Source organism: Squalius cephalus, assembly GCF_949319135.1.
Source record: "Squalius cephalus genome assembly, chromosome: 22".
Taxonomy (NCBI): Eukaryota; Metazoa; Chordata; class Actinopteri; order Cypriniformes; family Leuciscidae; genus Squalius; species Squalius cephalus.
In genome coordinates this window covers 32,078,747-32,096,092 of record NC_137143.1, presented here as the reverse complement: position 1 = coordinate 32,096,092, position 17,346 = coordinate 32,078,747, and the positions used below count along the sequence as shown (strand labels likewise).

Sequence of the window (17,346 nt, the reverse complement as noted above, 5' to 3'; positions counted from 1 at the left end):
TTCACCCAAAAATTAAATGTACTCACTCTCAAGTTGTTTCAAACCTGTATAAATATATATTTGTTCTGCTGAACACAAAAGATGATATTTTGGAAAATTTTTGGTCCCCATTGACTTCCAAAGTATTTTTCCCCCATACTATGGAAGTCAAAGGATCCTGTCTGGTTTCTTCTGAAGACTTCTTGCCCGTGCAAAACTTGTTTCGTGTAGTTATGCTTCTGATATTTGTTTATATGTTTATATCACTTCCACAGTTCGACTCGTTATTTAATCGGGCGTATGTTTAAGGCAATATTGAATTAAAAATGACTTCTTCTGATGAGATCTCAGACACGCTGCCACCAGCTGGTGGAAGATGGAACAACACTCGATTGCAGCACATTGTTCTCTTTAATTATAATTATAAAAGTATTCATTCATGACCAACGATCACACAGACTTCGATTCATGCATTAGTATATATCTTTCAATTAAACTGACCTCTGATCAGACAAGTTACAAAAACATGAACATACAAATGACAGATATAACTATATATCTGCACACGATTAACAGCTGCTGTCACGTGATTGGCTACAAACAGTGCATCGCAATCTAACACACAACGCTACTACAGACATTTCATATAACTTTTATATTTGGACAGCCAGTGAGTTTTTTTTTTTTTTGCAATTTTCACATACGCCAACAGTTCAAAAAGACCAACCGACTAATTTGCATACTTCATACGTAAATACGTACATAAAAAATAAATATTTTAACAAAAATAGCACAGGTCAAATATAACATCTACACATTACAGTACTTAATTTCTCCTGAGTCCCATGTATTTGGATATTTTTAACAGGAAGAGCATTTAATGAGAGGGTATTTATATTTGACATTTATGTACAAAATGTAAAAAGAAGGAGGGAAAAAAATTAAAATTGCATAATGCATGATTTTTTAAAACAATTTTAAAAAGCTCTAAGTGGACATATTCCATTTAGCACCATATATGCATCATGTGAACATTTCGGGGCAAAGATCAGCAAACTGTGTCTCCAAGGCACTTCAGAATAAACAAAAAATACATTTATTTCTGAAATATTGGCATGATTTATGAGTGTATATTTTTTTTAAGTACATGTGAGCGTAAACATTGCACTTCACAGAATGGTTGTCTCCATCAGGTCAGCATCCGAACGCTGGAGGAATCACACACACCTCCACACGAACACACTGAGAGACAGAACACAGGCGTTAATAAGAGTACACACACACACACACACACACACACACACACACACACACACACACACAGGTCAGCTCACCTACAGTCGTTTCCTCCTACACTTATCACATATTTGTCATCATAAGAGAAGCGGATGTTGGTCACGTGTGCAGAGTGGCCGAAGTATCGCTTGTGTTTGGCCTGTGAAGAAGAGCAAACCAACAGTAAAAACATCAAAATCTCTCAAATATAAACCATTCAAGGGTTAATAATAAAGGGTATAAGGGTTAATGATAATACATATTTCTATATATTATTAAGACTTATTATTATATAAAATAGTGTTCATTTTGTTAGCGAAAAGTATGATAAAATGTTCGTCAACAACTTTCATTTGACGCCTGAGACGAGATAATAAGACGACGCCACAGAAGACACTTTATTTTTAAAAAGCCATCAGCATTTTTGATCATTTTCACAAAAGTTTCAGAATCTTTAGTTGTATGAATATCTGAACATGCAATATATCAGAAGAAAGAGCCGAGCTTTTGCTTTTAAACAAACAAACTCATTTTATTCCAGTTTCGTGCATTTCTTAAATCTGCGATTAAACCTTCTCAGTTATGAACTGTAATAAATCCAAACATAAATCTCGACTATATTTGTGATTTTTGATGCTGAAAAAATGCACTTACTCTATGTGTCTTTTAATGCTTTTATGAATTAATGTAATATAGAACTATTGGAAAAACTTTAAGGAATTTCACCGTTTACATTTTTTAGAGAAGTTTCAGTTACACTTTATTTTAACGTGTCATTGTTACAGTGTAATTATATATTTAAGTACTGAGTAATATTAATGAACTACATGTACTTTTAGGGTTAGGGTAGGATTAGGATTCGGTTGAGGGTTAGTTGCATGCAATTATGCATAATTTACTGTTATTACTACGGTAAGTACATGTAAAATAAAGTGTTACCAAAGTTTCTTGTTTTGCCTGTTTTCATAATGTGTGTTAATTATATGATAAATAGCCAATAAAAAGCCAAACTAGAAGAGGTCAAATAAAGCAAGAGTTGTGCAATAATTCTGATGAAATGTAAACATAAATTTCTTAAATGACAACAATCGTTAATATTTTGAGCAAAAATAATCATGATTATCAATTTAACCATTATGCAGCATGACGAAAGTTTGTCTGACTGAGATGTGCATGTTGTAGTCTTGGGAAAAACATGATTTTCTCCACCATTAAAAATAACATTTCCTTATTTAATCTGTCACGTAATAACAACTCCAGCAAATCAGCTCGTCTCCCGTATAGACGGTTACAGTACAACGTCACAAAGTCGCACTTAATTGGCATTTTTTACAAAAACGGATCATTTGACAAAGTAAAAAAAAAGAAAAGTCATTTATAAAAGCAAGAAAAAGGTTTCTTTTGGCATTACATGATATACAGATACACAAACATAACATTTACTCACCTAATCTGTCAATCAAATCCGCTCCTCTCCCGTATAGACGGTTCAGTCGCACTTAAAGCCTATAAACACATGTGACTTGAGTTAAGGGTTGACTTACAAATTTCTCCGTGCAGGGGAAGTCGAAGAGCTTCACGAGCCCGAAGTCGTCCCCGGTGACCACGTTCAGCCCGGCGTGAGAAACACAAGCGCAGTTCACGTCGGCTTTCTCTGCGTTACGAGGCCAGACGCCCAGAACCTCGTCGCCCAGGACACTGCACAGGGGGGAGAGTTTACCACGGTACAGGAGAGTTTACCACGGCACACTGACATCATCATCATCATCACACAGATCTGAGAGTCACCTGGTCCATGTAGCCCATGTGATCCTGTCCACCAGAGCCGGTTCTGAGACCATCTTCCCGCTGGGAACCTCGTGAACCTGCCGCTTATAAGAGCCTGTGGAGACCTGAACACACGACACCACCCGCGTCAACATCCTGCCCTCGCCAAGCACCAAAACTACACTTCAGTGTTTGTTTTTGTCCTGAAAGCTTATTTTATTTCATTTTGATAATATTTTTTCTATTTTTTAATGCAATTTGTTTGGAGATTTTTTGTGATTTTTCATTTTATTTACCTTAAAATTACTAGATTTAATCAATAAATTATTAATAAATAGTAATTTAAAAGCACATTCCTCACATTGTTCAGACCTGCACGTGACATCACCCTTCATTAACACAACAGTGTATATATATATATATATATAGAGTGTGTGTGTGTATATATATATATATATATATATATATGTGTATATATATATATAGGATACCATATATATATATATGTTGGTTGGATCTTAAAAATAAGAAAAACTTTAAAAAACTTTAAAAAAAACTTAAAATCCATGCAATGTCCTTTGTTTACGGAAGATGATTAGGGCCAAGCAATAATAAAAAAATAAAACCATCTCAAGATTAAAGTCATTATAATGCGAAATTAAACGAAATTAAATTTCGAGAAAAAAGTCGAAATAATCGTGAGAATAAACTCATTAAATTTCGAGAATAAAGTCGTTGTGATTCGAGAAAAAAAGTCGAAATGAAATGTAGAGAATAACGTATTGGATCAGTGTTCATTGCATAGCCTACTGATAGAGGACATGGCAGAGTTGGATCACTTAGTCAAGCTATATTTTAGACTTTCTTTCAGTAACAAAGAAATACTATTAACTTTAGCTAATTATGACAGAATAATAATTAGCATACGAACTTTAAAGAGAATTTGCAAGCGGCTAGGTCTTTTTAGAAGAAAAAATCAGTCCAATTTGTGCGATCTACTTGCTTTTGTCCAACATGAAATGACAACCAGTGGACAAATGCAAGGTTTCGTGGTTTCCCAGTATACCATAAGACGCATTATTAAACTTGTTGATCCTCAAGGTGTGGAATTTCGACAAAGGAGACGCTTGAGAAGACGCCAGTACACTTGCGCTGGCCCAAATGCACTCTGGCATATGGACAGCTATGATAAATTAAAACCGTACGGCATTGCCATTAATGGAAATTTAATGAGTTTATTCTCACGATTATTTCGACTTTTTTCTCGAAATTTAACAAGTTTTTTCTCGAAACACAACGACTTTATTCTCGATATTTAATAATTTTTTTCTCGAAACACAACGACTTTATTCTTTTTCTCGAAACACAACAACTTTATTCTCGATATTTAATTTTTTTTTTCTCGAAACACAACGACTTTATTCTCGATATTTAATTTTTTTTTCTCGAAACACAACGACTTTATTCTCGATATTTAATGAGTTTTTTTCTCGAAACACGACTTTATTCTCGATATTTTTTTTTTTTTTCTCGAAACACAACGACTTTATTCTCCATATTTAATTTTTTCTTCTCGAAACACAACGACTTTATTCTCGATATTTAATTATTTTTTTCTCGAAACACGACTTTATTCTCCATATTTAATTTTTTTTTCTCGAAACACGACTTTATTCTCCATATTTAATTTTTTTTTCTCGAAACACAACGACTTTATTCTCAATATTTAATTATTTTTTTCTCGAAACACAACGACTTTATTCTTGATATTTAATTATTTTTTTCTCGAAACACAACGACTTTATTCTCGATATTTAATTATTTTTTTCTCGAAACACAACGACTTTATTCTTGATATTTAAATTTTTTTTCCTCAAAACACGACGACTTTATTCTCGATATTTAATTATTTTTTTCTCGAAACACAACGACTTTATTCTCGATATTTAATTATTTTTTCTCGAAACAACGACTTTATTCTCGATATTTAATTATTTTTTTCTCGAAACACAACGACTTTATTCTTGATATTTAATTATTTTTTTCTCGAAACACGACGACTTTATTCTCGATATTTAATTTTTTTTCTCGAAACACAACGACTTCCATCCATCCATTTTCTACCGCTTATCCGGGACCGGGTCGCGGGGGCAGCAGTCTAAGCATGGATGCCCAGACTTCCCTCTCCCTCGACACTTCCTCCAGCTCTTCCGGGGGGACACCGAGGCGTTCCCAGGCCAGCCGGGAGACATAGTCTCTCCAGCGTGTCCTAGGTCTTCCCCGGGGTCTCCTCCCGGTGGGACATGCCCGGAACGCCTTCCCAGGAAGGCGTCCAGGAGGCATCCGGAAAAGATGCCCGAGCCACCTCAACTGACCCCTCTCGATGTGGAGGAGCAGCGGCTCTACTCTGAGCTCCTCCCGAGTGACCGAGCTTCTCACCCTATCTCTAAGGGAGCGCCCAGCCACCCTGCGGAGAAAGCTCATTTCGGCCGCTTGTATCCGGGATCTTGTCCTTTCGGTCATGACCCAAAGCTCATGACCATAGGTGAGAGTAGGAACGTAGATTGACCGGTAAATCGAGAGCTTCGCCTTGCGGCTCAACTCCTTCTTCACCACGACAGACCGGTACAGCGACCGCATTACTGCAGAAGCTGCACCGATCCGTCTGTCAATCTCCCGTTCCATCCTTCCCTCACTCGTGAACAAGACCCCGAGATACTTGAACTCCTCCACTTGAGGCAGGAACTCTCCACCAACCTGAAGCGGGCAAGCCACCCTTTTCTGACTGAGGACCATGGCCTCGGATTTGGAGGTGCTGATTCTCATCCCGGCCGCTTCACACTCGGCTGCAAACCGTCCCAGCGCATGCTGGAGGTCCTGGTTTGATGTGGCCAACACGACCACATCATCCGCAAAGAGCAGAGATGAAATCGTGTGGTCTCCAAACCTGACCCCCTCCGGCCCCTGGCTGCGCCTAGAAATTCTGTCCATAAAAATTATGAACAGAACCGGTGACAAAGGGCAGCCCTGCCGGAGTCCAACACGCACCGGGAACAAGTCTGACTTACTGCTGGCAATCCGAACCAAGCTCCTGCTCCGGTCGTACAGGGACCGGATAGCCCTTAGCAAAGGGCCCCGGACCCCATACTCCCGGAGCACCCTCCACAGGCTGCCGCGAGGGACACAGTCGAATGCTTTCTCCAAATCCACAAAGCACATGTGGATTGGTTGGGCAAACTCCCATGAACCCTCCAGCACCCTGTAGAGGGTATAGAGCTGATCCAGTGTTCCACGACCGGGACGAAAACCACACTGTTCCTCCTGAATCCGAGGTTCTACTATCGGCCGGATTCTCCTCTCCAGTACCCTGGCATAGACTTTCCCAGGGAGGCTGAGAAGTGTGATCCCCCTATAGTTGGAGCACACCCTCCGATCCCCCTTCTTGAAAAGAGGGACCACCACCCCGGTCTGCCAGTCCAAAGGTACTGTCCCCGACCGCCACGCGATGTTGCAGAGGCGTGTCAGCCAAGACAGCCCCACAACATCCAGAGACTTGAGGTACTCAGGGCGGATCTCATCCACCCCCGGTGCCTTGCCACCGAAGAGTTTCTTGACTACCTCGGTGACTTCAGCCCGGGTGATGGACGAGTCCGCCTCCGAGCCCTCAGCCTCTGCTTCCTCAATGGAAGACGTGACGGCGGGATTGATGGCGGGATTGAGGAGATCCTCGAAGTATTCCTTCCACCGTCCGGTGATATCCCCAGTCGAGGTCAACAGCTGCCCACCTCCACTGTAAACAGCATTGGTAGGGCACTGCTTCCCCCTCCTGAGGCGCCGGACGGTTTGCCAGAATCTCTTCGAGGCCGACCGATAGTCCTTCTCCATGGCCTCACCGAACTCCTCCCAGGCCCGAGTTTTTGCCTCCACAACCACCCGGGCTGCAGTCCGCTTGGCCCGTCGGTACCCATCAGCTGCCTCAGGAGTCCCACAAGCCAGCCAGGCCCGGTAGGACTCCTTCTTCAGCTTGACGGCATCCCTTACTTCCGGTGTCCACCACCGGGTTCGGGGATTGCCGCCTCGACAGGCACCGGAGACCTTACGGCCACAGCTCCGAGTGGCTGCGTTGACAATGGAGGTGGAGAACATGGTCCACTCGGACTCAATATCTCCAGACTCCCTCGGGATCTGGTCGAAGCTCTGCCGGAGGTGGGAATTGAAGATCTCTCTGACAGGGGATTCGGCCAAGCGTTCCCAACAGACCCTCACAGTACGTTTGGGTCTGCCGAGTCTGTCCAGCTTCCTCCCCCGCCATCGGATCCAACTCACCACCAGGTGGTGATCAGTTGACAGCTCCGCCCCTCTCTTCACCCGAGTGTCCAAGACATACGGCCGGAGGTCGGATGAAACGACTACAAAGTCGATCATCGACCTCCGGCCTAGGGTGTCCTGGTGCCATGTGCACTGATGGACACCCTTATGCTTGAACATGGTGTTCGTTATGGACAAGCTGTAACTAGCACAGAAGTCCAATAACAGAACACCACTCGGGTTCAGATCAGGGGGGCCGTTCCTCCCAATCACGCCCCTCCAGGTGTCACTGTCGCTGCCCACGTGGGCGTTGAAGTCGCCCAGTAGAACGATGGAGTCCCCAGTCGGAGCACTTTCCAGCACCCCTCCCAGAGACTCCAAGAAGGCCGGGTACTCTGCACTGCCATTCGGCCCGTAAGCACAAACGACAGTGAGAGACCTATCCCCGACCCGAAGGCGCAGGGAAACGACCCTCTCGTTCACCGGGGTGAACTCCAACACATGGCGGCTGAGCTGGGGGGCTATAAGCAAACCCACACCAGCCCGCCGCCTCTCACCATGGGCAACTCCAGAGTGGTGAAGAGTCCATCCTCTCTCGAGGAGTGTGGTTCCAGAGCCCAAGCCGTGCGTAGAGGTGATCCCAACTATCTCTAGTCGGAATCTCTGAACCTCACGCACAACCTCAGGCTCCTTCCCCGCCAGAGAGGTGACATTCCATGTCCCTAGAGCTAGATTCCGCGTCCAGGGATCGGGTTGTCTAGGCCCCCGCCTTCGACTGCCGCCCGATCCACTTTGCACCGGCCCCTTACGGTCCCTCCTGCAGGTGGTGGGTCCACGGGAGGGTGGCCCCACGTCGCTCCTTCGGGCTGAGCCCGGCCGGACCCCATGGGGGGAGGCCCGACCACCAGGCGCTCGCATACGAGCCCCAACCCCGGGCCTGGCTCCAGGGTGGGGCCCCGGCTGCGCCATACCGGGCGACGTCACGGTCCTCATTTTTTTTGTCATCATAAGGGGTTTTTGAACCGCTCTTAGTCTGACCCGTCGCCTAGGACCTGTTTGCCTTGGGAGACCCTACCAGGGGCATATAGCCCCAGACAACATAGCTCCTAGGGTCATTCGGGTACTCAAACCCCTCCACCACGGTAAGGTGGCAGTTCAACGACTTTATTCTCGATATTTAATGAGTTTTTTTCTCGAAACACGACTTTATTCTCGATATTTAATTATTTTTTTCTCGAAACACGACTTTATTCTTTTTCTCGAAACACAACAACTTTATTCTCGATATTTAATTATTTTTTTCTCGAAACACAACGACTTTATTCTCGATATTTAATTTTTTTTTCTCGAAACAACGACTTTATTCTCGATATTTAATTTTTTTTCTCGAAACACAACGACTTTATTCTCAATATTTAATGAGTTTTTTTCTCGAAACACAACTTTATTCTCGATATTTAATTATTTTTTTCTCGAAACACAACGACTTTATTCTCGATATTTAATTTTTTTTTTCTCGAAACACAACGACTTTATTCTCGATATTTACTTTTTTTTCTCGAAACACAACGACTTTATTCTCGATATTTAATTATTTTTTTCTCGAAACACAACGACTTTATTCTTGATATTTAATTATTTTTTTCTCAAAACACAACGACTTTATTCTTGATATTTAATTATTTTTTTCTCAAAACACAACGACTTTATTCTCGATATTTAATTATTTTTTCTCGAAACACAACGACTTTATTCTCGATATTTAATTATTTTTTTCTCGAAACACGACGACTTTATTCTTGATATTTAATTATTTTTTCTCGAAACACGACTTTATTCTCGATATTTAATTATTTTTTTCTCGAAACACAACGACTTTATTCTCGATATTTAATTTTTTTTTTCTCGAAACACAACGACTTTATTCTCGATATTTAATTTTTTTTTCTCGAAACACATCGACTTTATTCTCGATATTTAATGTTTTTTTCTCGAAACACAACGACTTTATTCTCGATATTTAATTTTTTTTTCTCGAAACACGACTTTATTCTCGATATTTAATTATTTTTTTCTCGAAACACGACTTTATTCTCGATATTTAATTTTTTTTTCTCGAAACACAACGACTTTATTCTCGATATTTAATTTTTTTTTCTCGAAACACAACGACTTTATTCTCGATATTTAATTTTTTTTTCTCGAAACACAACGACTTTATTCTCGATATTTAATTATTTTTTTCTCGAAACACAACGACTTTATTCTTGATATTTAATTTTTTTTCCTCAAAACACAGCGACTTTATTCTCCATATTTAATTATTTTTTCTCGAAACACAACGACTTTATTCTCGATATTTAATTTTTTTTTCTCGAAACACGACTTTATTCTCGATATTTAATTATTTTTTTCTCGAAACACAACGACTTTATTCTCGATATTTAATTTTTTTTTTCTCGAAACACAACGACTTTATTCTCGATATTTAATTTTTTTTTCTCGAAACACAACGACTTTATTCTCTATTTAATTTTTTTTTCTCGAAACACAACGACTTTATTCTCGATATTTAATTATTTTTTTCTCGAAACACAACGACTTTATTCTCGATATTTAATTATTTTTTCTCGAAACACAACGACTTTATTCTCGATATTTAATTTTTTTTTTCTCGAAACACAACGACTTTATTCTCGATATTTAATTTTTTTTCTCGAAACACAACGACTTTATTCTCGATATTTAATTTTTTTTTTCTCGAAACACAACGACTTTATTCTCGATATTTAATTATTTTTTCTCGAAACACAACGACTTTATTCTCGATATTTAATTTTTTTTTTCTCGAAACACAACGACTTTATTCTCGATATTTAATTTTTTTTTCTCGAAACACAACGACTTTATTCTCGATATTTAATTATTTTTTTCTCGAAACACAACGACTTTATTCTCGATATTTAATAATTTTTTCTCGAAACACAACGACTTTATTCTCGATATTTAATTTTTTTTTTCTCGAAACACGACTTTATTCTCGATATTTAATTTTTTTTTTCTCGAAACACAACGACTTTATTCTCGATATTTAATTTTTTTTTTCTCGAAACACAACGACTTTATTCTCGATATTTTATTTTTTTTCTCGAAACACAACGACTTTATTCTCGATATTTAATTTTTTTTTCTCGAAACACAACGACTTTATTCTAGATATTTTTTTCTCGAAACACAACGACTTTATTCTCGATGTTTAATGAGTTTATTCTCAAGATTGTATTTCGACTTTTTTTTCTCAAAATTTAACGAGTTTAATCTCGCATTATAATGACTTTAATCTCGAGATGGTTTTATTTTTTTATTATTGCTTGGCCCTAATCCTCTTCTGTATTGTACAAAATTGTACATGCACAAAAAAAACCATTTCAGCTATGTATGTAATTTTGTGGAAACAATTGTTGTTCTGATTATGTAGTCAGTTGTACCTCGATGTACTTGCTGTCCGCGGAGAAGTCCAGCTGGATCACAAAGCCAGGAATATCTTTGCAATATCCGATGCGATTGAGAGCCGGACCCAGAGTCAGATCGTAGAAGTCTACAGCGCACTCCACCGAGCCGACGGCCAGCAGCCGGTTATCAGAACTGAACCTGTGAGGCGTTATTAAATATGATCAATGCACTGCAAACACGCTTTCTGAAATATCAAAACATTCACAAATCAAGACGCACTTACAGAAGCAAAATTACTTCAGATAGTAAGTCTTGTTTTCTCAAGTTTTTTTTGCTGTCTGTCAATGTGTTCAGAAAAATAAACTCTTATTTTATTCCTTTTCTTCCCCATTGAGTTATTTTTTCTCATTTTAAACAAAAACGTGCTTAGTTTTGACAAGACTTAATATCTTCAGTCATTTTGCTTCTCAAGTAAATCAAATTTTTGGTTACACTTTATTTTAAGGTGCCATTGTTACAGTGTAATTATATATTTAAGTACTGAGTAATATTAATTAACTACATGTACTTACTATAGGGTTAGGGTAGGATTAGGGTTTGGTTGAGGGTTAGTTGCATGTAATTATGCATAATTTACTGTTATTACTATGGTAAGTACATGTAAATTATGTAACAAGGACACTGTAAAATAAAGTGTTACTGAATTTTTCTATATTTTTGATCATGTATTTTAACTAGAGATGCACAGATACTAAATATCTCAGATATCATAAATAATCAATGTCTGCTGATACCGATAGTTTGATTTTCTTAAACTACACAGAGAATCCTCTCATTTGGTTCATTACTATAATATTAGGTTCAAATTTACAACAGAGCCTAAACTATTACATTCAACTGCTATTTATTTTCAGATTTAATAATTACACTCAAAAAACTGATTTATTTGTATAAAGCTGTTTCAGATAAGGTAGTTTATATAAACACTTCTTCATGACAAAATAATTGAAACATGCATATATAATTAACAGTAGATGAGCTCTTCTCTAGTGTTTTTATTGCTAACGAACTGTGAACACTGGATAACTTTCCTGAGGTAAATCCAACATTGACATTGTTCACAAGCAGTTTTATTGACGTCTTTCCGCTATTAAAGTGGTGTAAATCCAGCGTTTAGTGTTGTTTTTAATATGCTTTAAGACAAACCATGTGTAAACTCATAAGTCGACAGCATTGCTGAGTATTTCCTCCTTAAAACTGCAGTGAACCAAAGACAGTCTCAAAAACACGCTTTGAAATCGCTGGTGTTTCTGACGTCACAAACTACCTTGTAACCAATCAGATCAACGTGTGATCGTCAACCAGTGGATCTCTGAGCTGAGTGAGTGAGTGGAGGCGGGGCTCATTTGCATATTCATAGAACCACGCATACTAAATGAGGCAAGGGTGTCGAGTTACAAGCTTTTTTAAGACATTTTTTCAAGATAAAAATGTTTAAATATGTCATTTTGGTGATCAAAGATGAGTTTTAAGGGATAAAATGATTGACTACAGGGGAACTTTGAACACTGATTGAGCAATTATTTGAGACATGATTCATTTCAGTAAGTTGTACTGTATCTTTAAACATACATTTTGATGTTAATTCATGTTTTTTGGCGCTATAACTAAAGACTCGAGTTCCGCTTGAACTGAGGCGCTACAACAATCGGTCAGTGTCAAAATGCCTCTTAGGATTTCGTAATAAAATGGACAAAAATAGAAAGCTAAGACTGTTTTTTTATCAAAAGTTCTTTGTGATTATTGACTGTGAGACGCTAAATAATGTTTTATGTAGGGAAAAACCTGGCTTGAACTACAGGTGATTCACAGGGTCAAAGCCTGCTTTAACGTCACTGTTAATGCGTTATTGTTACGTTAACTTTCTCTAAATTCAACACAAGAGAGATTCAGTTCACACACAATCTGATACGTTTTTCGGTTCATTTTGATTGACAGGATATAATCGGACCTGATCATCGGCTGTTTTTAAACAGTGAAAAACTTGGCTTTTATACATCGATGCATCTCTAATTTGTAATGTTTTGTGGGTTTGATTTTATTTCTGTTCTTCCTCATTGACATATTTGTTCTTATTTTAAGCAAAAACTTGCATCAATTTTTCAGTAGACAAGACTAATATCTTAAGTCATTTATGTATATTTTTGATAATTAGAGATGTATTTTGTAGTGTATTGTGGGATTGATGGAGCTGTTTCCCCTGTGTTTGACGTGCGGTGTGTCTTCTGACCGTATGTCCTGGATGGCCACGCTTCGGTCTCTCTTTTTGCCCCACACAGTCAGTGAATTCACCAGCAGAACGATGAACTCTCCGTTCTCCATCCCGATCGCCACCATCTCACCGTTCGCACTGTACGCCGTGCACTTCGCCGGATGACCCAGACTGACTTTGTTCAGAAGTTTCTGCGAGACAAAAAAATAAAGTATTCATTTAATAGACATACACTGCCATTCAAAAGTTTGGGGTTGGTAAGATTTTTAATGTTTTTGAAAGAAGTGCTCTCCATTTATGTGATCAAAAAATATTTTTAAATATTTTTACAATGTAAATCATCAGTTTTCTATGTGAATATACAGTAAAGTGTAATTTATTCCTGTGATCAAAGCTGAATTTTCAGCATCATTACTCCAGTCTTCAGTGTCACATGATCCTTCAGAAATCACTCTAATATGATGAGTTGATGCTCAAGAAACAATTATGATTATTATAAGCATTGAAAACGGTTCATATTTTGGTGGAAACTGTGATACACATGGGCTCCTATCATACACCCGATGCAATGCAGTGTCAGACGCGACTCAAGTGTTTTTCGCTGGTTTCAGCCCGACGCAGTTATCATTTTCATGTCCTGCGCCACGTTGTTTAAATAGTATTTAAATAGTTATTTAAATGCATTTGCGCCTATTTGTGCGCTCATAGGCTTCTGGTCTGAAAACCAGGCGTGAGCACAACTGGCTTTTAAAGGGAATGGGAGATGAGACTCTGAATGGTTTATTTCACGTTACACCCATTTACTCATTAAAGGAGAACTCCGGTCAATTTTAACATTGAGCTCATTTTTTTGTACATTTGGAGTGCTGTCAATACAGAGAACAACGACAAAAATCGGTGTTGCCTACACCGTGTTATCCTCTTTTTAAAATTTGCACCCTGTTGACTTCAATGGGGCAAGTTTTAAACCTGCTTTTAGCCTCTTAACATCCTTGATGTGTCATTACAAGTGCACAGGTCATGTGAGTGATTCCTTCAGAGTGAACACGGGTGAATCTGACTGCAGTAGATGTGAAAGATATGAATAAAAATGATGTTATTTCAGCCAGCGCAAATACCTGTATTTACATCCTGTTTTCGGTTGAAGTCCACAGTAGTCGATTGTCGAGTTCATGCGCATAGGTTTAGTACGTACGATCATGCGCCCGAACTCGACAATCGACTACTGTGGACTTCAACCGAAAACAGGAAGTTAATACAGGTATGTGCGCTGGCTAAATAAATATCACTTTTATTCATATCTTTCACATCTACTGCAGTCAGATTCACCCGTGTTCACTCTGAAGGAATCACTCACATGACCTGTGCACTTGTAATGACACATCAAGGATGTTAAGAGGCTAAAAGCAGGTTTAAAACTTGCCCCATTGAAGTCAACAGGGTGCAAATTTTAAAAAGAGGATAACACGGTGTAGGCAACACCGATTTGTGTCGTTGTTCTCTGTACTGACAGCACTACAAATGTACAAAAAAATGAGCTCAATGTTAAAATTGACCGGAGTTCTCCTTTAAGAGAATAGAAACTTTTTTTTTTAATTTTTTTTTTTTTAAGAGAATAGAGACAAAACACACCCTTTACTCATTTAAGGGGCTGTTTACACCTGGCCACTTCATGCGTTTCCTCAGATCGGATAGCTATCCAATCGTGAAAAGACCAGGTGTAAATGCCCTCCGAAACGCATTCGAGACGGATTTGAATCCGATCGCTCAAACCACTTCAGGAGGAGGTCTGGGCCACATTCCAGACGAAACTGGACAAGTGTAAATGCATCTGGTTGTTGAAACCACATAATGTAAATTGTACTCCTCCCAAAAATGCTAAAAAAATAAACGTGTGAGAGCGTGTTATAGGCTATATGTAATGTTATAGCCAGATATGACGACGCTACTGGAACACGCATCACCACAGATGAGAAGCTGAGCATCTATTCATTAAGCCAACGAGCAAACTATCGCAAAAGTGAAAGTAAGTCGCAGACGCTTAACACACAATCATCATCATTTAAAAGTAAATAAATGAAATGATCTTACCAGGGCTGTTGTCGCTCTCTCTTATTGCGGTCTTTGATTTTCAAATTTTAGCTGATGATCTATAAAATGCAGCTCATATCTGTTGCTTTCGTGACGTGCACTCCATTAAATCTGCATATAGCGCGGGAATTGAAGATCGGATTTAAATCCGTTTCGCAAAAACACATTTATGTGACCAGGTGTAGATGGAATCGTTTTGATAAATCAGATAGCTATCCGATCTGAGAAAACGCATGAAGTGGCCAGGTGTAAACAGCCCCTAAGAGAATAGAGACAACCCTTTTAGACCATGCACCGGGAGCGCCGACCATTTGTCCCGTCGTTAAACTACCAAAAGTGGATTCAGACACGCACTGAGTGAACTTGCGCCGAGCGCTTTAGACCATGCGCTTAGATCGTTAAAATAGGACCTTTATTTTTCAGCATTCTTTGAAGTTCAAAAGAACAGTGTTTATTTGAAATAGAATCTTTTGTAACATTATAAATGTCTTTACTGATGCATTTGATCAAATGAATGTGTCCTTGATAGTTAATTGAATCATCTTATTGACGGTGGTGTAAACACTCCCATTTCTCCATTACCCACAATCCCTCACCTTATCTGCCAGGTCCCAGATGCGTATGGTTCCATCATCGCTGGCGGAGATGAAGACGTCTTTGGAGGGGTGTGTGGCCAGACCCCAGATGCGTCCCTGTGTGTGTCCGTTTATCATGGTGTTGGAGGCGGCGTTCTTCTCTCCCACCTCGATGATCTCGCCATCCTTCGTCCCCACCAAGATCTTTCCCTTTCATCCAACAAAGAAACATACGACCTTTATTTTTGTCCTTGCTTATAGACGAGGTTGACAGAAGTTAGCCACTTTTGTTCCAACAGAGCATGAAATGGGACATTACGACACTAAACACTCAAAGACAACGACACAAGTGAACACGTGAAAGCAACACTGCACTGAAAAGCCCTCGAGCTGCTCGTGCCGAGAGAGAGATAAGACAGCAGAGTTGGTAAACACCCACGTGATCTTCTTCCAATTCGTCTGTCTATTAAACCTTTGACAAAATCATATCTGAACATTCAGATCTATGTTGGCGCTGACCCAGAGAGAGACGTCATGAAACCGCTTCACAAACAGTCTTTAACATCATAGTATCATTATATCTGTGATACAATAGTTCAAATTATCACAGAAGTACTGGGATTAAAGTTTAAAGTTCAAATATGAACACTGATGTCTACGATATTGATCAAAACAGCTTTTGAAAGAAACTTGGCGCTTAAAGGGATAGTTCACTTTGAAATTAAATGTTGGTATGTTTTAGCTTACCTCAAGGGCAGGGGCGGATTAAGGTGGTCAGGGGCCCCTAGGCTGCTCTTTGTGTGAGGCCCCCCCTAAAAATTTATTTAGTGCCATACATGGTCCACACGCAACTACGGTGAACTGGCATACACACATTGAGAGAGCCAACACTACAGTGTTTCCTTACATTCCTTCAAGTGGTGGCCAATTCACATCTACCCAATCACCTACTTGTTTTTTTTTTTTTTTTTTTTTCTTTCTTATGGGCCAATTAGGGTCTTTTTTTTTGTTAGCGGCGCATAACAAAAACTTTTCTTCAAAACTTTTCTTCTTCAAAAAAAAAAAAAAAATTTTTTTAATTATAATTATTTAAAAAAGAAATTATATTCTAATTTTGTCAAGAATTATAAAAAAATCGTCAATAAGCTCATAATTTGTGCTAAAATAGTCTAAATTTGTAGTTTTAAGAACAATTTTAAAAAGCTGGTTATGTCTATTTTGATGTTTCTGTGCAAGTTCAGCGAGATGGTCCTCACTGCAGAGCATAAAATCCGGGGGGAGGAGTCGGATAAAATCCAACTCCTCCCACCTTACGTACCTAAACCTACCAATCTCCACCCCCTTATCCCTAAACCCACCCCTAAACCTACCCATCTCCACCCCTAAACCTACCAATCTCCACCCCTTATATAAGATCCGACTCCTCCCCTCGGATCTTGTGTCCTGCATTGAGGTGCTACTGTGGGTTCAGCAGACAGTAGTTCGGGTTTGTTCCGATCAGAGCTCGTGAGTGGAGAGCGCATTTTTGAATATTCCGCTCGTTCATTCCGCTCAGGGTCGCTCGCTCAACCCAGAAGAATGGCCTGCTGCCTGGCTCGAAAATATGTGAAATAAAAGGCTGCTTCC

General features: G+C 39.3%; 2 protein-coding genes across 2 annotated transcripts in view; both read right to left on the bottom strand.

The window, feature by feature from the left end:
- Positions 1-373: 373 nt before the first annotated feature.
- The window catches only part of eml6 (EMAP like 6), a 92,815-nt gene continuing 75,842 nt past the window's right edge, over positions 374-17,346 (bottom strand). Inside the window, exons 35-41 of the mRNA XM_079857880.1 lie at positions 15,742-15,930; positions 13,073-13,245; positions 10,818-10,980; positions 3,043-3,146; positions 2,799-2,952; positions 1,314-1,414; positions 374-1,221 (exon numbers count right to left, since the gene is read on the bottom strand). Coding sequence (XP_079714006.1) covers positions 1,197-1,221; positions 1,314-1,414; positions 2,799-2,952; positions 3,043-3,146; positions 10,818-10,980; positions 13,073-13,245; positions 15,742-15,930 — 909 coding nt within the window. The 3' untranslated portion in view covers positions 374-1,196. The remainder of the gene's footprint in view (positions 1,222-1,313; positions 1,415-2,798; positions 2,953-3,042; positions 3,147-10,817; positions 10,981-13,072; positions 13,246-15,741; positions 15,931-17,346) is intronic.
- LOC307150141 (uncharacterized protein) lies at positions 3,388-8,476 on the bottom strand (the record flags this gene model as incomplete). Its single annotated transcript, XM_079856996.1, has 3 exons — positions 8,166-8,476; positions 6,640-7,973; positions 3,388-3,393 (listed from the first exon to the last, which is right to left on the bottom strand). The coding sequence occupies exons 1-3, from the start codon at positions 8,335-8,337 to the stop codon at positions 3,388-3,390; spliced, it is 1,512 nt and encodes a 503-aa protein (XP_079713122.1). The 5' UTR covers positions 8,338-8,476.